Source organism: Acromyrmex echinatior, chromosome 16 (assembly GCF_024713525.1).
Source record: "Acromyrmex echinatior isolate Ae372 chromosome 16, ASM2471352v2, whole genome shotgun sequence".
Classification (NCBI taxonomy): Eukaryota; Metazoa; Arthropoda; class Insecta; order Hymenoptera; family Formicidae; genus Acromyrmex; species Acromyrmex echinatior.
The window spans coordinates 8,257,146-8,278,373 of NC_141867.1; the positions used below are offsets into that span (position 1 = coordinate 8,257,146).

Sequence of the window (21,228 nt, forward strand, 5' to 3'; positions counted from 1 at the left end):
GAGATCCGGATAGAGATCTGAGAAAATAATTTTGTTCAATCATTAAAATAATTACGAAATCTCAAGCATGACGAACGATATGCCGCAAAAACGTTTGAACGTTCTAAGCAATCAATTTGAGCGTTTTACATAATTATTTTCTGTATCTAGTTAAATTTTTAGATATTTCAGCAAAATTATCCTTGCTGTATAAAAATTAGTTAGATCTAAATATAATTTTGTTGAATCGTCGAAATAATTATGTAAAAATCTCAAGCATCTCAGATAGCACAGAGTTCAAGAAGAATTCAGTTGTCCATCAATTTAGAATTCATTTTCAAAATTAGAAAAAAATCCTTTTTCTAAACAATTCTGAAAAGAATTCTTTTTGCATCTGAAAATGAACTCGGAATTGATGACATACGACTGATTCTTTTTGAATTCTGGGATGATGCTGTATAAAGTTTGGATATTTTAACAATCAATTTGAGCGTGTTACATAATTATTTTGATAATCCAAAAAATTTATTTTCAAATCTGTATCTATATACAGGGTGTCTCTAAACTTCGGCATTCCCTATCCTGAGCAAATCTTAGACTAAACTAAGCCGAAAAGTCCTCTACTATTTTGCAATTTTCGCAATTAACGAGATATTAATTATATAAAAAATCGCTAAATATTAGTTTTCAATTTTTTATTCAAATATTATATTCAACTTTACAGGAAAACAGCAAGAGATAAAAATTGTTTATTTTCTTCTTATAAATCTCTGAGAATTTTTTCAGAATTGTTTACCGTATTTTCTCATGGTGGTAAAAATAAGAAAATGCAGTACTAAAAAGTTCTTAGAGAAGAAAATAAATGATTTTTGTCTCTTGCAGCTTTTCTATAAAGTTGATAGTATTTGAGTAAAAAATTATTGAAGAACAATATTTAGGAACTTTTATTAATTAATATTGTATTTCGTTAACCATTACGAAAATTACAAAATGGTAAAGGATTAAGCTTTTCGATTCAGTTTAGTCCGCTCTACCTGCTCAGAATGGGTGATGCCAAATTTTAGGCACCCCCTGTATAACTAAATTTGTAGATACTTTAGGAAAATTTTTCGTTTTTTCCATATGCGATTGTCGCACCGTAACTTATCTCCCTCCACTCGCTCGAGGAAGACGGGAATCGGAGGGGACACGTCCGAAATTTATTGCGACCGAGCCGCCGCCGCGGACGGCGATTGATTCGCTTATGAATGAGTTGCGTAAAGAATAAGTTGCACGCGGCTCGATCGTAAAAGATGCGCTCGCGCTCGCGCGCTTCACGCGACTCGATATCAGAATAAATCAGCGTTGATTGCGAGTCCAATTTCCAACGAAAGAATTCCCCCAAAATCCCTCGTTTTCGCGACATTCCTTGATCCCGACTCGTCCTCGGTTCTTTCACAATTTCATACGTCACATACGCGACTCATTCGGTCGATGTACCGTTAATCGACGTGAATCGTCGGCCTGGCTTACGCGTGTATACGTTTGTCGTTTGAGAAAAATTTGCAGGTCTCCTCTCGCTCCTCTCGTCGCTGATGAGATCTTCGGGTGAGATTCGTAGCAGCGATGTTGAATGCGACGAAAGTCAATGCGACAAGAAAAGGGGGCGGGAAGGGGAGAACAAGATTCAATCGCGTGATCAAATTCTAGACGATTCAAATGAATTATTGTACCCTCGGAAATCATAGACGATCTACGTGAATCGCGCGGTCACCTGTTTCCGCGTAATTCGCTCCGTCCATCGGACGGGACGGCGACGTCTCGCGAGAGAGGAGAGGAGAGGCGAGAGAGGCCGAGTCCTTTCTCTGTCTTACCCTCCAGGAGTTCGGTCTTCCCCTCCTCCTTATCTCTTCTGCTTCTTGTTCCGCTGCGCTCGTACCAGCCAAGGATCCTACCTTGCAGTACGTGTTTATCCAGGGTACAAGACGGCAGAAGAAGCGGAGCAGACGAGAGTGGCGTAGGAAGAGGACCGCCCGGCGAAGTCGTGTCAAGCGCGAGCACAGAGCGGAGCGAAGCGGAGCGAAGCGGAGCGGAGCGGATATACTTGCAAGAGGGAGCGAAGTACGCGAGAAAGGGCCCTGGGGATAAGAAAAGGGAGGAGTTTCACGGAACGCGCTCCGTAATCATCGGCGAGGTCGCTACACCGGCGAGTCTGACAGCAAGGTCGACCGCAAAATAGTCTCAACTGCTAAACGTCCTTGATCCCTTAACGAAGAAGGGAGGAAGGGAACAGTGAGAGGAGTGAGACAGAGAAGGCAGACGTGAAGGAGCAGAAAAGGGGAAAAGGGATCGACTGGCGCGTTCTCGCGTGAGGGAATCGAGCACCGAGGGATCGCCTCAAATACTCGTCAAACGTCCGACGTTTATCTCTTATTTTATCCCCCGAGTATCGCGAGTTCGCTGACTGTCACGTCTGTGGTGCCGAACAGCTAATCATCGAGTTGTTGCACCGAAGTCATTGACGGGGATCGCGTCTCCTCCTCGGCGGGATTAAATGACATTTCCAGGGAGTCTACCTTCGCTTGTAAAGTGTGAGTGCAACTTAAGGAATTGCGCGACAACCTGTCGACTTTTGCGCGTCTTCCGAATGTTTCGAGATTACGGTATGTGGGAGGAAAGGAAAGAGAGAGAAGGATTAGACGCCTGGTTTAATACTCGTGATTATATTATCGAGTTATGTGGAGTTATATGGATTCTTCTTGGATCCAAAGCATGTTAATTGTTGAGATCGATCCTCAGATCGATTTTCATTGAAATCGATGCGAAGCATTGGAGGTAACTGGGCAACGTAAAACCGGTTACCGATATGTAACAACAACCAGCAAAAAAATTGGAAGGTTCGGTGACCTATCTCTCTTTCCTTCCCTCACGTCTCTTTTAATTCTCACGCTATCGTGTCACGTTATTTGGCTAACGTTTTACGTGTTACGGATCTTGGTAATGCGTAACCGCTTTTATTTCCTTTAGACTCATTTTTTTAAAACTCTCCACGATTTATCCAGTCGACTAAAAGTAACATATTATAATTGACAGGATGTATGTTTATACTCTTTTATCGACTAACTCAATATTTGCCGATTATTAATATGGATCATAAATTGCGATTGTTAGACACAATTATACAAGTATAGATGAAGGTTAACTACCAAATTACAAGAGAGAAGGAATTATATTGTTACGGCATTAATACAGAATCTACGACCATCATTATGTTAGCGTAACTAAGTTCAGAATCATATGTATTCAACCGATACAGTAAATTAATTTATTGCTTAATTTTCCAAACATTGTAAACACTGAACGTGGCCTGACAAAAAGGTCGAAACGTCTGAACAATTTCAAATATATTAAAATTTGGCTCATAGCCATTATCATTGATTTATTTAAAAGTAACGTATCATCAATGCTATTGTATAATTTCGCACTTAACAATGAACTGTTATGCAACGCCATGTGTTAAATTACACTCATATTGTCGAGTGCGACATTATAACATTAACGTTACGTTACTTTTAATTTGAGTTGACTGAAAATCATTTTTCGATCTAAAGACTCCGATATTAAGGCTGCCATTAAATATTAAAGATATTAAAATAAGAAAACAAGAACAGGATTTTACACAGGAATGTAACTGCGGTTCTCACTCTCGGATTATGCTTCCGTTTTCAGAGAATCAAGAATTATCATGTCGCAACGATTGCGCTGGCTACTACCGGCATTAATCGTGTCTTGGATGAGCCTACAGTTAGGTGTGACTTTACCGGCTCACAACGAACATTCGCACGTGTCTGCGGATACGTTTGATCCTAGGTCAGTATCACGCCACAGATTCCAATTAAATTTTTGCTTAAATTGCGCGTCGCACGCGTACACGTACGTGAAATAAATCGTTACGTTAAATCTGTGCGGTAAATGCTGATTTAGAACAACGCGTGAACCAGCGAAACAATGCGTGAACGTAATCAACGCGATTCCATTAACGTGGACGTAAAGGTATGAGATAATACGAACAGTAGATTCAGATAAAAATCGCGCCTCGCCTGGGAAAGACAGGATGGAGAATGCGGAAGAGAATATGAATGAAAAACACGGTCGGCTCTTATTAGAGACCGTGGTTTAGTTCCCGTGCTGTCAGACGGTCTGCTGATCTTAACGAGCGAGTTAATTAGGAAAATTGCGTGCTCGCATTGAACCTTCGTTCTTATCAGTCCGATGTAGATTTCTCGTTGCGATACACCATCGTTGTCGTAGTTCTTTATCGGGATCACTTAAATTCAAGAAACAAGCTCGTTGAGAAGCAAATGAGAAAATCTCCATGTGAGAACGAACGAACAGATACACCGCCGGTTTGTCTCGCACGATTTTATTACATCTCGATGTTACGTACGTCGCTTACAAATTCAATTTACGTAAATTTCCTAGATTAATTAAAATTAAATACATCGAAATGGCAGGGCGATATGATAACATTCTGGGCGTACCTTCGTACGTTTACAGCACGGCCACTTCAACAATAATCCATCAGAACCACGATGGACGCGCGCATCATCCTCCAAACGGCAAAAACGAGACGCAGTCCAGCCACAAACTGGTCGCCTCTCCGGCTGGACTTTTGCGGCCCGACAAGTTTCAGTTTTATACTTACGACGACAAGGGCGATATGATTACGCGGCAGATGACCGCTCAGGAAATTCAAGGTCTTATCGCGTCAGGTGGGACGGATCACATCGCGATGGACAGACAGGAGCCTCAAAAAGCCGACGATGTCCTGACGGGCGGTAAAAAGGTCGGTTCACCATCGCTTGTTTCGCGTCTTTTGTCTCTTGTCTAGTATCATAAGGTCTGTTTTTTATTCTTGCACTAGACTGCATTAGTCGGAATCTACAATGGTGTTTTAAGCCTTAAACCGTACAAAATTGACCAATTACAGTCGAAGAGAATAATTGATTCGTCTTTTCTTCTGACTTGAGGCTTAAAAATCTTGTGTATTGTAGATCCGGGTTTAGAACTTTTGCACTGTTTTATTAATTAAATAATAGTTTTTAAATAATTAATTAACTTGAATACTAAGTATAACAAATCAGTATAAACATCGTATTGTATTTGCACTTTTTTATGAATTTATGTCTCAAATTTATTTTACTAATCACGTTACATGTTTTTATTTTAAATAAATATTTTTCCCGCAAATTTCTCGTTTTTGACAATTCAATATTAATAAAAGAGAGTATAATGTCGGTTGTAGATTTATAAAAATATTAGATTATATTTAGATATAGAAACGAAGCAAATAAGAACGAGCGATAGGAGCTAACAGAATAGTCACACCTCTTCGTTTACAGATTTAATTCACATTCCACATCGCATTTTAGGTCATGGATGTGGTACAAAAGGTACAGAACGTGTTAAAGAGTGCACTCGATAAGCCACCGACTTTAACGGGTTCAATACCGAAGATTCCGGAACATGCCAACGTTGAATGGAGCAATATTCTGCCTTCAATTCTATCTGGTGAGACAGACTCGATCCCCCCGAACAGTGATTCCAGTCAATTGTCGCATAAACTGACGACAGAGAAGGTAGAAGCTGAATCGATATCGGAACATCCGACGAAAAAACCTGCGACGTTGGACGTTCAGACGAATACGTACGCTGGTTTTACTAATAACGTGCAGGGGAAACCTCATCAAGGCCATCACTCGCAGCAAACGGTGGTTACCGAGAAACCGATGATTCCAGTTCCAGTTATTACCCTAACGGAACAAAAGTTGTCCACGTTACAATCCGCCGTTACCGAAAGTCCCGTCTTCCAAATAGTCAGCGTGATTCCGGTCGAGAGTGCTGGGACTAAGGAAAGTCAGACCGATCCGTCCACAGCTGATAGCAGTGCTGCGAGTTCGACGATCCAGCTGTCTGCTCAGACCGAGGAAAGTCAAACGGAACAATATGTCGAATTAACTCTGTCAGAGGTACCTGAAGAAACGACGTTCCCGCAACTAACGAGCTTAGACACGTATCCCGTAAGTATCACGAAGCAGACGACTACTAGTAGCAAAGTCAGTCAAGGGATGAAAACCTCGGGAACCTACTCGACGACCACGCCAGGAGTATCAACGCATCTCTCCCCCACGAAACAGACCGCAACGCACGGTGGGTCCAGCGAGTTGACGACCGACAAGATCTCTCCCTCGAACACCAGTTACATTCTTATACTGAGCAAGAACAATACGAAGGTATCTGACGATTCTTCATTCGCATCTAGCGTTACGAAAGAATCTCAAACGAACGGGATATACAATGACATAATAATCCCACAAACCGATACCCTCGCTACCCTAGTGCCGATTTCCCACGCGTCTCCGAAACCCGAGGAGGCATCTAACGCGCTGCACTCACCGTCTACGCTCGCTTCCGTTACGAGAATCAAGGACCCGACCGTCTCGACGTTGCATCATTATCTCAACGAAGGCTCCTCAACGGTTACGAAAGAGTCATCAAGCCCGGTTACATCGACTTATTTTAATCCTCTGCCGACCGACATTCAATCCTCGGCACCGATAGAACCGTTACCCACGCAGTTAATCGATTCCTTCTCAAGTGTAATAAATCAAGTTTCGGAAGTGAAACCACCCGTCCTGCCCCTCTCGAACGAAATGCCGGAGATACCGATCATGAATATTAATTACGAGCAGAGGCGTAACGTGTCCGAGGTAAACGAAAAGAATGTCAGACCTATCCCCATTAATACGCAAACTTATGAAACCTTTACTACCGAAATTCCGTTGCGAGACGCTACCAAGTTTGACTATTCCATCACTTATCAGCCTGTCAACATAGTGGATAGAGAATCAAGCACGAGCAGCATTTACGAGAACTCTAGGATTAAAGCGACGACATCGACAGCTTCGATTAGAGTCGGAACGACGAGTAATAGAATAGCAAGCAATAATTTACCTACAACACCAGCTGGACTTAAATCGACTCAAATCCATGAAGAAGTTTTGGGATCAACAGCAGCATCTTCGTTCGTGCAGCTTGAGAAGACACATGCTACATCCGCTTCTTTGCCGGCAAGTCAGACCGAAAGTCCCGCGACTCTTGGAAGTATCACCGAAAGAATTATGTCAGAAAAGACTTCGACTACTTCATTTTTGAATTTAACTGATACTAAAGCAGTTGCGTCTGATGCAACCAAAACGCAATCAACAACCGCGTCGATCGACACAAATCTGTCTTCAAATAAGTCTACAACTAATGAAAATTTCGACAACACTCTCGCGAATTTGAATTTAAGCGATCCAGTGTCTGCCATTGACAAAGTAATAAGTATCGTGTCACTACCGTCCAGCACTCCCACAATAAAGCCGATTGATTTGCCTGATAACATATCGAATTTCGTTGGTGAAATAGCTGGCGATATTGCAAGTGGCCTTATCGCCGGATTTCCAACGACAAATATACCGAATTTATCGACCATCGAGAAAGAAAAAATCGAAAACGCCACTAAATTACATGAAACGGAAAGAAACGTTACGCAATCGACGCAAGAGATATTAACGGATCCAGTTCGAAACAATACATTAATTTACGGTACTTCAACGCAGACCAAAGAGTCGAATGATACTCTAGAACCGATTAAATTGTTAAGCAATAACGAGAGAATAGATGATTCCACGAAAGCATCTTTATCATCGCCAGCAAATAAATTCACAAGTGTCAATGATGAATCAAAGGTTGCTATTAAGCAACCTTTATATAACGCAACAACCGTGGGAATCGTTAACGTAATTCCTGAACAGACGACGACGACGACGACGATAGATGTTGGTATTCGATCGCCAGGCGTCAACAAAACGACGTTTAATACAAATAACAATCAGAAGAAAACGGAAATAAAGGAGAAGATAAAAACGACTGAAGCACTTATTGTGAGGACAGACTTGAGCCCCGAACTATCTAATCAGTTATCCGTAAAAGTCGCGAATGATACCAAAAACTCAGGACACGTGGAAAGCAGTCCGAAAATAGAATTATTAAACGAAAAGAACGATTCCTTCGCAAATGTTTCGTCAATAACGAAGGAGACCATAGTGATTCACTCTATTAACGATTCAAGCTCCGAGTCGAGCTCACAAGCATATAATGACGTTACAACGGACATCTCCGTTTTGAATATTACATCTGACGCTATCGTGTCAAATAGAAATTCTACCGATTCTACACTTTCACAGAATCCAAATCACGTTACTACTACAGCTGGCTACAAGAACAAAGATAATATCCAGAATAAAGAAGATAATAAGAACAATGAATCCTCTTCTGTTCCTCTATCAATTAAAGAGCATACCAATAGTTCAATCAAAATAACGCAAGACTCAACGAACGATGCAAATGGAAATAAGGGGAATATTTCTCGGCCTGATAACCCTATCAATAATACGTCAAGTCAGATTGACAAAAATGTGACGCAGACCACGTCAACGGTCAACGCATCAATACAGAACGACGAGTATTCGAATAACACGGAGAACAAGACTGCCTCTTTGAAACATTCCGAGAGTTCGCCGGAGCCGGACGTGATACGTTTGCAAGCGTCGACGTCACCGTCGAGTGTTCCGGTTCGTCCAACGTCAAGGCCTGATTACAAACCATCGGAGAAGCCCGACGTCACAAAGACTGATGCTGATGTAAACGCGGAGGACAAGTGGACGCTTATATCGCAACAGGCTTCGCCGGCCATATCGAAGCTTCCAAAGCCGCCGAAACTGCCGAAGCCGCTGCAGAGGAAACCAGTCAATCACGCCCAGACATCGTTACCGCCTTCCAGCTCGAATTCCAACGACAGCACCCACGTTCGTTCTCCAGGAGTCGAAGCGCCGGCACATCAGCAAGAGCAATCACAATCTTCGACACAGTCCTTCCTACCGCTGGACGCGTCTCAGAGCGCAATCGGCTTAGACGCTACCATAAGACACACCAGCGCCGATATTGTAAACTTTGCCAAGCTATGCAACGAGTTGGCCTTCAATTTCTGGGTAGCCACCAATAAGGGTCTGAGCACCGCGAGATCGTTGGCACTCTCGCCATTCGGTATGACCAGCTTACTGGCGATGATCTTCTTGGGTGCTCGCGGTCCGACATCCGATCAGATGAACGAGGTACTCGGCCTGGACGACGTCGCTACGTTCAATCCACACTTGGTCTTCCAAAACATAACCGACGCGGTAGGTTTAGCTCGTGGCCAGGGTATCGCGAACGCCGCCTTCGTCCGCGAGCTGTTCGCTGACAAGATGAAGGTCAGGAAACTCATGCCCTTCTACAAAGAGCAGGCCCAGCAATTCTACGAGGGCCTTGTGACCGAAGTGAACTTCGCCACTATTAGCGATCTCGTGCGCAGAAGAACGAATCTGCTGGTTAGGAAGCAGACCGGCGGCAGAATCAAGGACTTCGTTAAGACGAACACGGTGCCGCTCAGATCACCTTTGGCGGCGCTCTCCGCCAATGTATTTCAGACCGATTGTAATAGCAGTCTGACAAGTTCCGTTGGTAGGGACGGCGAGTTGTACTTTGCCGTTTCGCCGGCTGTGAGACAAAGGAAGCTCGTACCGGTCCCAGCTACGACTTGGCGATCGGGCGTTTTAGCCGGCTATGAACCTAGCATCGATGCCACGGCGATCGGTCTTGGAGGCAGCGACAAATTGGTTTCGACGATCTTCGTGTTGCCGGGTCAACAGGGTCACACCGCGCCCGGCGATACTTTGGATCGTCTCGAGCAGCGTCTCGTCAGAAGCGCGTTCCGCGACGGAGCCTGGAACAAGCTCCTCAAAGCTCTCATACCGAGACACGGTCTCGAGCTACAGGTGCCTAAATTCAGTCATAGATCCGTCGTCAACGCGACTGCCGCCTTGAAGAGGATGGGCCTCGATGAGCTCTTCTCGGGTAACGCCGATTTTAAGGGTATCAACGGTATAGGTCACCGTCTTCACTTAGCCGATGTGTTACAGGTACATTTGTCATACATTTGTCTGTTCGATAATCCCAATATATACGATAACGCTGCTTATAATCATGAATTTTCTTCGCAGATGAATTTATTCAGCACCTGTGGCGATGAGAATATTCTTAACGGTCGACATCACGTGGAAACGTATCCCGCGAGTCCATTAAGAAGAAACGTTGAACGACGAACGGAGGACGATAATTTCGGAAATACTGCTGAGGAGAATACAATGAGATACGGCACGTTGCCGCAAGAGGACAATATAGATTCTTACGCAGACCAATCGCGCACGATTCTGTACGGATTCTACAGAGAGGAAAAGCAGCTCTCGTTGGAGAGACCGAGGTTGAAGCTCGACAGGCCCTTCTTATATTTCGTTCGGCACAATCCTTCCGGTATAATACTTCACATGGGACGTTTCAATCCGCGATTACTGCCCTAAACGAGGGCCTATCATCTTCTATCGAATGCCATTAATTCGATCCTGTTCCTTCTATTCGACATCTACATCCACGAATTTTTGTACAATCGAGGAAAACGACTCTCGTTATAATTGCTCAAACGATTCGTTCTCTATTAGTCGAGCGACTTAACGCGACATAATGTCGTGGCCCATTTTTTTCTGAACAATGAAGGTAGGACGTGTGTATTTGGCATATTCTAGAAAATTTGTAAACAATTTTGCTTAGAGTTATTATCTATTAGTTATCTTCATCGTCTTCACTTAGAAATAAGAAATTAGCGCGATATCGTATTCGCGGCACATTAATATATGTCGAACGGACCCGGCATTGACATAGATCTTATCACTTTATATTTAGGGAGTGGTTAAACGCATAAAAATAACAGACTGAAGAACGGAAAAGAGAAAACGGAGGTACAAAAAGAGAAGATCTTAATCGTGGTCCAAATGATCATCATCATCATCATCATCATCATCATCATCATCATCATCATCATCTTCATTATTACTATACTTCTTTTTTTTATATACAAGTATAAAAATATAATTATTTTTAACGCGATCGCCGGCGAATGTTAAACTTTTATCGAGAATCAATAATTTATTTGGACCCTGATTGACATTATACGCATCCTTTTCTTTTTTTTTTTAATAATTTGATTAACAATTGTGATATGTAACTGAGCGTTGAATTTTTTTTTGTACATTTCGTAGATTAATCTGTTAGGACACGCACGTTGTATGTGAAAAATGTTTCGATGTATTCTTTTTCTTAACAAAGAGACTCGATGTGTCGAACGGATGATGCGTTGAATAAAAGCAACATCTCTCGTTCGTTCTGTCATTCTTAAAGGTAAATTCCAAGCTGGCTTTTTGGGCATTACCGTACTTGTGAGAACAAGATAAGAAAACTGCGTTGATATCGCGCAACCTATCATAAATAATATACGAACTGTCTTTCTCAATACGGACAACTCTGAAACAGCGACTGATATTCGGATTGTAAAATATATCGCAATGTAGAATATATAGCAAATGGCGAAAATTACATTGTACCTGCTGCTATAAATTTACATCGACACGATCTTTGATATATCACAAACGTAATCATGATTATGTCATTTTATATATACGTATATATTTATATACACACTCCATGTATTCCATGTATGACTTATCTAATCGTGTTCTATTGCAGAGGGTAGCTTTTTCGTACTTAAAAAAATTTTAACCGTTTATGCATATCATCTCGTTATCTGTGTTAAAATGGTACACGTCATTGTTAGATGATAACCGCGCAGAACGGCGCTAAGGGGGTCTGCATTCGCTTATCGCGTAGTTATCGTTAAGTCGTCGTAAAGGTAGAAACTTATTGTTTTTTCAGTTTTTAACGCTGATGAAACACTGGCTGAAACTGACTAAAACTGCCTCAATAATTCCACTTGGAACTGCAATTTCATTGCAACGAACACAAGCATTCTTCGTTACAATGCACCGGGTGATCGTCGTATCGCATCGAGAGTGATCGCGAGTTTTTAATGTATTGATCGACATACAAGGTACGCGATCGAGTGACAAATATATATATCGTTCGCGATCTCACTGTCTGATCCTAATAAACATTCGCCACAATTGACGAGAGAAACAGAATCTAATAGAGAAAAGTATATTCTACTTTTTCCCTGCATATATACTATCTCACTCTTATATTATATTTCATTTTATAATCTTAATTAACCTTTAGTACCCATAATGATTTTCCCAGGTTAATTTTTATCAAATATACATAAAAATTACTGAGCGACTTTTACATATACTTTAACATCTTCAGAAAATATTTGTAAGATTGTGTATTTGAAAAAAAATGTTGTAACTCTGTCCAATTACTTGATGCTTTTAGTTTTTCGAAGAAAAAAAATGTGCAGGAATGACCCAATCCTGTGTTCTAAGGATTAAGTTATAAAATGAGATAGTATAAGTTGAAGACAGGAAAGAAGTACATACCGTTTTTTTCTCGAAGTGATAAAATCACTTGTGGCCAATCTCTATTATATATTCCAATTAGAACTTACTCTGTATCCTAACCGTTAAAATAATTTTCCAGCTTACTTCTTATCGCAAACGGCAATTTGCATGTGTTATGCAACTTGCAGGAAATTGCATCAAGGACTGAGTTGGATTTCTCACTGAGACTCGTACATGTACCAGCGTTTAGTTCCAACGGAACAAATTCAAGCGTTCGGAAACAGAAGCGTTTGGATAAACGATGGGTTGATACGAGTCTAAATACTTTCGTTTGCGTTCAGATATCGCTGATCCGTTACGCAACGTTAGTGCGCTGTAAAACAATATGAACACCTTGCTTCGAACAGTATACGATGCTTTACAAATCTGTACAGGTTCAGTACGCAAAAATCCGTATTACCGACTATTAATATATTGCCTTGGTAATGAAGTTTTCTAAAAATACATCCACGTCGAGAAGATACGAATGAGATGTGAAAAGCGACACTTTGTGTATCGACTCCGGGATCATTTATCATCGTAAATAAGTAATATACACTTGCGATAAGCCGTGTGTAGATTAATAACTGCTACTACTAGGAGGAAATTTCCCTCTCCGACTGTCTCTCGTATCCAAGATGTTTTTTCTGATCCTGTTGGTATGTATACCGCCTTACTGATAAATTTAATATTCGCTCGGCGATTATCCATTGCAATTTGATACGATAATTTTACGCTTCTAATCGGCGGTGATTATCAGCGTTCGTTCGCCGATCGCTGTCGAGATCTTGGACTCTTTGTTTAAGCTGATTATTGTTAATCGTTGCTACGATAGCACAGAACCGCTACTATCGAGGGAATAAAACTAGACACCTCAAGCACGCGTTTCGTCTTACAATTAGACGGGGTAAATCCACGTGACTCGAAAGCTGTACATAGCTATATATATCTATAATGCGACTTATTCAGGATGCGGATTGCTCCGGCCGCATGCTGGCTACCATCCTGGTCGCATGGGTGACAACAGCGATGATAGCCTCGATATTACTGCAATGGGAGCACATGTGGGTTGTTTTGGTAATATTGACGCTACTTTTCTTCCTGGTTTGCGGATATACCGTTTACACCGTGAAAAGAACTCACGCGAGAATTCTGATCGAGCAACAAAGAGCGGCGATTCGGACTATCTCGGATATTACTGCCAATCGCAGACAGGTACTAATTTATTATTTTCGAACAATCGATTTTGAATTTTTATATATTCTTCAGGTGTCTTAAGGTGAAATCACAGAGTGCGGAATAAAGAGTGCGTCATTGTATCTTAAATCTGTAAAGTCACCTAAACCTGTGTTCTTGTAATAAACTGTCGTATTTTGAAAAGATAAAATAATTTGATGCTAAGTGATATGATGAAATCGTGTAAGACGAAAGAAAATCTAAGTGCGTAAACAGAGATATCGAGATAAAAAAAATAATGACGCATTAGTGCGATTTCAGCGTGCCCTGTTCACACGATGCGGAAAAATGATAGTAAATGTGTTAAAGCAGTTCAAAAAATTGTTATAAGATTGTAAATGCAATGTTAATTGTAAATATTAAATACTATAACAGTGAAAATTGTTTTTACAATTTCATAAATTATATTTCATTTTAATAAGCAATTTATTAACATAAAGTTAGTACACTGTTAGAAATGTAACCACGAGCTTCTTTTACATGTAAATGAAGCTCATGGTTATGAATGAAATTAAAGGTAATGAATGATTTAACCGAAAATTAAATTATAGTAGTTACTTAAATATAATGAACGTGTACATTAAATTTTAGATACATGTATATAAATATACTTTTTAATTATAAATACATTAAATTTAATATAATGTCATGAAATTAAGTTCAAATTGTGTAACTTAAAAGTTAATGAAATTTAAAAACATTTTTAAGTGTAGTTTAAATTATATTCATCATAGACGCACCATGTGAACATAGCACACAAAACTTTCATGATGGAAAAGTGCGAAATAAAATATTCTCTATTTCTCCGCAGCGTGTAATTTTATTCTTATTCTTGAAAAATATCACATAAAAATATTATAGTATGTTACGTACTCTCTAAAATTTTTTTTAGAGTGAATCTCATTCTTAAAGATTGAAAATTAAGCTACTCCTTCTTTAGAGTAAAAGTCCACTCCAAAAAATTTAAAAAGTATATTTTTGTGATATAAATTCAAAAACAAATTTCCAGATCTGTTATAAATTGTACACAAAGAGAGTATCATTTTATACAAGATGCGGTACTTAACGTCCCAAAGGAAAGGAACTGAATTCATGTCTCCGCGTGTTCGTATTTTGCAGGCAGGATCGTCAGCATATGCAGTGCATTCTTCTCCAGATTTACCACCGTCTTACGCGTCTGTGACGACTGTTCAAGGAACATCGAGGTCTACTCAGATGTTAACGAGTATCAACCCATCCAGCGAGGACAAATTCGAGAATCCTCCACCGTATTCCATCGTAATCGCATCTATAAATGCGGCTCAAGAGCAAAACGTGGAAATGTCAAGAGAACGGCACGTACCGTCCGTATCTACAAAAAAAAACGAAGCTGCTGTTTTTACTACTTCCACCCTCGCCTCCGCGTCTCAAACGTACCCACAATCGAGATGATTTATAATTAATTAAATTAGTCTTGTAGAAGATGCAAATGGGGTTCACATTGAAAAATACTGAATCGTACGAAAGATGAGTGAATGAATGAATTTTTGATATGATTACAATTGAAATTTTTTGTTCAATAAAACTATTGTTATCTTGAAGATATCATTGATGACAAGAACTTCAATGAGGAAAGTGACCGATTAGAATTTGTATGATAGAACAAATGTTACGCGTTTATCGTGGCTAAAAAAAAAATCGCAACATATACCTGTTTAGAAAATTGTATTTCTATCCGTGATATTTTCTTGGCACACGTAAAATTTTAATCGAATTAAATTTGTATTTCCCGTATTTTTAACAAACAAATTTTCTACAATGTTATATATTATAAAAATACATTATAAAAATTATTTGTAATTTTTATAGCATTCGCCAAAGTAAAGACTGAAACCAAGTTGTAGCAGCAGTTGACTCTTTTTTAGTGCTCATAATGTTCAAATAACGCAAGTTCTTTATGAGATAATTAAAGTAATTATTTTTAAGATGTCTTTAAGATTTAAGATTTATCTAAAAGACGTCTTCAAAACTTTTTGATAACCCAGACATAGATATTATACATATAGAATTTATAACAACGTACTAATTTTATGTGCAAGGCGCTTTATTAATGCAATATTTATTGTATGTACAGTTCTTGTATGTACAGTTTATATAAAAATAGAAATGATAAATAGATAATAGACTGTTGCGACGCGATGCGCCAAGTGCATAAAAATATAGTGGAAAGGCTCCTATTATGAGATACCGAGTTCATTTTGAATAAATACTAGAAGTCCATAGGCAGAATTTAAAAAAAATAATAGGTCATTTTGAAGGGAATTTAATAAGCTTTAAGATAACGTTATATAAAATTTAATTCAAATTCCATTTTTTTTAAATTAAAGAAATATAAAAAGTGAGCAAATCGCAAAGTCAAAAAATTGTGCTTCTAATATGAGATGCTCCGAGAAATCGATAGTAAAACGCAAAGTATATCAGTATTGCAATTAAAAAACTTTATTCAATGTTTTTAAAATACAAATAAACACAGCCAGCGTGCGCGAAAAATAAGCATGATAGATTATTCAGAACTTGTCTTCAGATAATTGGAATCAAGCATCGCAGAAATAGATACTCGATTCATTTATATCATTTGCGCGGGAAAAAGAAGACCAATATAAACTTAATTCTTAGAAAACGTTCGCTAATATAAATTGCTTATAAGATACTATTAAAGATGGCTATACGTTAATATAAATTGCTTATAAGATATTATTAAAAATGACTAGTCTCATAGAAGTTTATGTAATTATTAAAATTTGAAGGAAACAATAATATATTAATTTTATAATTTATCATACAAAGATTTCTAACATACGTAGTAAGTACTGTGAGCGTAAATCAAACCGCCGCTTTAAATTAATCTTGCAATTTCAGAATCTAAAGCTAAAGAAGTAGCTAGTACTCAAACACGGATGAGGTCCTTATAAAAGATGTATATTTGTATATTATTGTTTAAAAATTTTTATCTTTGCCAAATGCTATTAATTTATTAGAATTTATTAAGGAATTACTCAGATAGCGTGTCTGTCTTGTTGCTAGCATGTTAAATTGCTTGCTAAGTATGCTTTGCTAAGCAACCTTGGTAAAAAAATTTTGCTGAAATTATTCTACATTTTAGAATTTTCAGCGAAATTGCTAAAAATTTACTGAAATTTCATTGAAAGTGTATTTTTCATTTAACATATTGAAAAATCAATCTAACATATTGAAATTTCTCTGAAATTTTGTTGAAATTTTTTTGAAATTTTGCTGAAAATGAATTTTTCAGCTAAAAATCACTAAAATTAAACTGAAATTTTTCTAAAATGATTCGCTGAAATTTTACTGAAAAGTATTCCAAAATAAAAAAGTATTCCGTGAAATAATTTCAACGAAATTTTTCTGCCAGAGATGTATTGCTATTAGAATAGCAGCAATTAAGTCTTCATTTGATGGCAACTTGATAACTCAAAGTTACTACTCAAAGTCAGCAGTTTAGCGACAACTTTAAAATCGTCATCATCAAAATTCATACTACTATCACCATGTTGCCTTAATAATATGCAATATCATATGCAGATAACACTGATGCAGCCATTTTGCTGATAACTGTTGGTAATATATATACACATTGTTACCTGCTTGTTCTTATAATGTCGGTACATTCGAAATCGTTGAAGACAAATCTATAGCAAATTGCCAACATCATAAGCAATCATAGATTTCTGGTAAAAAATTTTATCATGCATAAATATGTAGAAGTATGTATAAACATAATAAATATAACATATATAAACATGCTTACGTATTCATAAACATGTATAATTATATACAAAATATGTTCATATATCCTACTTTCTTTTGTAAAATTACTTTTTAGTGTAATGGAAATAATAATAGTAATGTGAAAACAAAAATTAAATTAAAAGGATGATGTTCGCATTGTTTGTTTCAGAAAAAAACAAGTTTGGAAAAATAAAAAAAATTGTCCATACATAATTATGCATAATTTTATATATAATTGTACATAAATAATTTTTTTACATTTCTTCAAACTTAATTTTTTAAAAACAAATAGTGCGAAAATTACCTTTTTAATTATTTTTAATGTTTTCATATTATTCTTATTATTTCTATTATACTAAAAAATAATTTTACAAAAGAAAAAAAGATGTATAAACATGTATGGACATATTTCATATATAATTATATATGTTTATGAATATTTAAGCGTGTTTATGTATATTTATACATATTCATGCATGAACAATTTTTTATCGGTTTGTGCAATTTTATTGAGATACGCTTTGCTCTCTAATTAAGATAATTAAGATATTAATTATGTATAAAAATTATACATAAAAAGGTTGGAGATAAGGGCGTAATAATTTTAAATCGAATTTTATAGTAAGGTTTAAGGTGTTAAATACTATAAATTTATCCATGGCCCAAAAAATATATTCCATTTCTTAAACAATGGGAATCTTCAAAGAAACTAGTAATAATAGAAGGTATGGCTGAAAAAACATTTTGCGCGGGTGGTGACGTTAAATCGTTTGCCTTGGCATTGAATAAATCAAAAGAAGACTTTTATTCGATGAAGAATCATTTAGACAAAACTATATGTAAGTCGTAAAAGAACAAATGTCTATTCAAGAACAAATGCATCAATTGTGCAAAATAATTTTTTTTTCTTTGCTTTTAGCTTAATTCATTTGATCGGAACATATGAGAAACCTTATATTGCTATCATCAATGGGTTAACAATGGGAGGCGGTGTTGGATTAGCTATATTTGGCAAATACAAAATTGCCACGGAAAAAACTCTCTGTGCTAGAGAGATGGCAATCGAATTATTTCCCGATGCTGGTGCGACTTATTTCTTGTCCAGAAAGGCAAATTGGGTATTTACTTAGGCCTGACAGGACACAAATTAAAAGGTATATTCAGTTGAATTGCAATTATTTGATTCAATTATAGATTTCAATTATATTGAAAATTCAATAAATACGAGTATATGTATATTTATAAATATATATTTTATTAAGGTGTCGACGTTCTCTTTGCTGGACTCGCGACGCATTTTGTACCATCGGAGAAACTCACGGATTTGAAACGCGATTTGTTAACGTTGCGTGAAGTTGATACTAAGTCCGTTTTAACCGTTTTTTTAAAATAAATATCAACCGAAATTAAATCATAAATTCAGCTTGGCACCTTATATGTCACAGATAGAAAATTATTTCTCTGCTCCAACTGTTGAAGAGATAATTGACAGGTGAAATAGAGATATTAAAAAATTGAATCAATATATTTTTACTTACAGCAGTATATAATTTTTTTGAAAAAAGATAATTCAGAGTGAGCACAAAAAAACATAGATGTACTACTCAAAATGTCCCCGTCTTTTCTCGAAATCACCAAAAGAGCGATCGATGAAGGAAAAGAAAAATCTTTAGCGGATTATTTAAAAATTGAGTTTAGATTGGCTTGTACCGCTCTGACCAGAGACGATGATTTCTATGAAGGTAATAAGATAGAATTTAACATTACGTCTACAAATCCTCTATTCTTGGATCAATATTTCAATTTAATTGTAGGTGTTAGAGCTCTCCTAATCGACAAAGATCGGAAACCATCATGGAAGCCGACATCCTTGCCTAATATAACGAATGAATATTTAAATAAACGGTTCGCAATACTTTCTGTTGAGAAAGAATTACAGTTGTGTACTAGCAAACAAAGAAATTAAGATATTTTTTTTATTTATTGTGGATACAGAGCCAAGACTGGGAATTTGGATTCCCGAAGCAAAATAAAAATGCGCCCCTTAAAGTAAAAAAATATTTCTTTATGACATGTGAAATATAATAAAAAATAATATTAATTAATAGTAATTAATAGTACTTGTATATATTAGTATTAATTTAATACAATATAATTACGTGTACATGCAGGATAAGAATTGTTACAATCGTACATTGTATATACAAATGAAATATAGTTACTAAAATTACAATACAATAATATTTTTTGTGTTTTGATAGATGCAAAATTATCAATTATTAAATCTATTATATCAAAATCTATATCCTCATTTCATGTCCATATTTCATTCTCAATTGAAAGAATTCCTGTACTTAATAATTTTTTTTGATTTAATGATGACCTTAAATAATTTTTCATTAATTTCAATTTACTAAAACTTCTTTTACATAAAGCTATTGTTATCGCAATAGTTAAAAATATTCTTGCTATCTCTAAGTTTGGATACGATTCGGTTAAAGAATAATCATGAATTAGTTTTAAAACATCTGAAATAACTGATTGTATATTGGGAAGTATTGATCTTAAAATATTTTTAGATATATTGTAGATGGATAAGATAAGAACATTGCGAGAGCGTCGAAGAAATTATTATATACATGTTGAGATTAATATATTACAAAATAGATTAAAAAAAAGATAGTCAACGGAAAGAATGTATGGATCTGTGAATATAAGATAAAAAACGTGAATATAGCAAAGCCTTCTTCTTGGCTTAAAAGTTGCAGATAATAAAGATTTTTTTCTAAATATATTTTTATTAGGAACTTAGACTTACATTGAACAAAGATTCCTAATTTATATCTTAATATAAATTACATTGAAAAATTAGAAGAGAAAACGTTTTCTCGTCAGCTATGGCAAATATCGCTTCAGATGCGTTTTGAGTTACACATGTATGATTCCTCTTTATTATTCACCGAATAAAGAAGGATAAAATTATCTTTCGTTCTACTGTATAGATACAACATGCACTACAAAAAAGTCATAAACTATACAGTTATATACTATGTGTAACGTATTTTCGCCTGCGTCGACTGCACAATAACTGCTAGAATGCGCTGAAGTTAAAATTAATTAAGTTTTGTTAAAGATGTCTAAGTTTGTCAGCACATCCAACTGAAAAATATTTAAAAAAAGTTATAATATGATATAATATATTATAAAATATAATATAACATAATATAGTACAATAGAATACCAAATATTCTATTTGTAAAATCTCAAAATTGTTGTAACAACTTGAAAATCTAATTTGGTTTAATAAAAATGCATTTAACTATGTAAGTTGATATCAAAACATAATCAAACCATTTTCTCGTGCATTAGAAAGAATAGAAGATTTATTACACTTCAAGTAACACCTATTAATTCACTTATGTTTTATGTACGTTTTCTAAATTATATAAGTTTTATATATGTTTTCTAACGTATCTAATGAGATAGTTGCTTTTGCCTACAAATCGATTGCCTACAGTATCATTTGTCTATATTACTTTTGTCGACAGTTCGTTTGTACACAAAAATTATTGCCTACATGCACTTTTGCGCAGAAATAAAAATTTTAAAAACGGAGTAACTTGTCTACATATGTATTATTGCCTACAGCTCGATTGCCTATGTATATTATTGCTTATAGTTCGATTGCCTACATATATTATTGCCTATAGCTCGATTG

At 36.8% G+C, this 21,228-nt stretch overlaps 2 protein-coding genes and 1 pseudogene across 2 annotated transcripts; all 3 read left to right on the forward strand.

Moving 5' to 3' along the window:
* The first annotated feature begins 1,888 nt into the window (after nt 1-1,888).
* On the forward strand, nt 1,889-11,315 carry LOC105143919 (uncharacterized). The gene is made up of 5 exons (XM_011052501.2): nt 1,889-2,549; nt 3,688-3,828; nt 4,516-4,804; nt 5,391-10,022; nt 10,104-11,315. The coding sequence occupies exons 2-5, from the start codon at nt 3,704-3,706 to the stop codon at nt 10,458-10,460; spliced, it is 5,403 nt and encodes a 1,800-aa protein (XP_011050803.1). The 5' UTR covers nt 1,889-2,549; nt 3,688-3,703; the 3' UTR covers nt 10,461-11,315.
* Nucleotides 11,316-11,676: 361 nt separating this feature from the next.
* LOC105143918 (hypothetical protein) lies at nt 11,677-15,597 on the forward strand. The gene is made up of 4 exons (XM_011052496.2): nt 11,677-12,040; nt 12,586-13,144; nt 13,455-13,700; nt 14,841-15,597. The coding sequence occupies exons 2-4, from the start codon at nt 13,124-13,126 to the stop codon at nt 15,150-15,152; spliced, it is 579 nt and encodes a 192-aa protein (XP_011050798.1). The 5' UTR covers nt 11,677-12,040; nt 12,586-13,123; the 3' UTR covers nt 15,153-15,597.
* LOC105143969 (3-hydroxyisobutyryl-CoA hydrolase, mitochondrial-like) lies at nt 15,228-20,182 on the forward strand (annotated as a pseudogene).
* Nucleotides 20,183-21,228: the final 1,046 nt, after the last annotated feature.

What these genes read in the sequence shown, in the direction of transcription:
- LOC105143919 (XM_011052501.2), top strand. Translation starts at nt 3,704, where the DNA reads ATGTCGCAACGATTGCGCTGGCTACTACCGGCATTAATCGTGTCTTGG. An exon ending in GCGGATACGTTTGATCCTAG is followed by an intron (nt 3,829 to 4,515) that starts GTCAGTATCACG and finishes GTACGTTTACAG; the next exon opens with CACGGCCACTTCAACAATAA. An exon ending in TCCTGACGGGCGGTAAAAAG is followed by an intron (nt 4,805 to 5,390) that starts GTCGGTTCACCA and finishes ATCGCATTTTAG; the next exon opens with GTCATGGATGTGGTACAAAA.
- LOC105143918 (XM_011052496.2), top strand. Translation starts at nt 13,124, where the DNA reads ATGTTTTTTCTGATCCTGTTG. An exon ending in TGTTTTTTCTGATCCTGTTG is followed by an intron (nt 13,145 to 13,454) that starts GTATGTATACCG and finishes CGACTTATTCAG; the next exon opens with GATGCGGATTGCTCCGGCCG. An exon ending in TTACTGCCAATCGCAGACAG is followed by an intron (nt 13,701 to 14,840) that starts GTACTAATTTAT and finishes CGTATTTTGCAG; the next exon opens with GCAGGATCGTCAGCATATGC.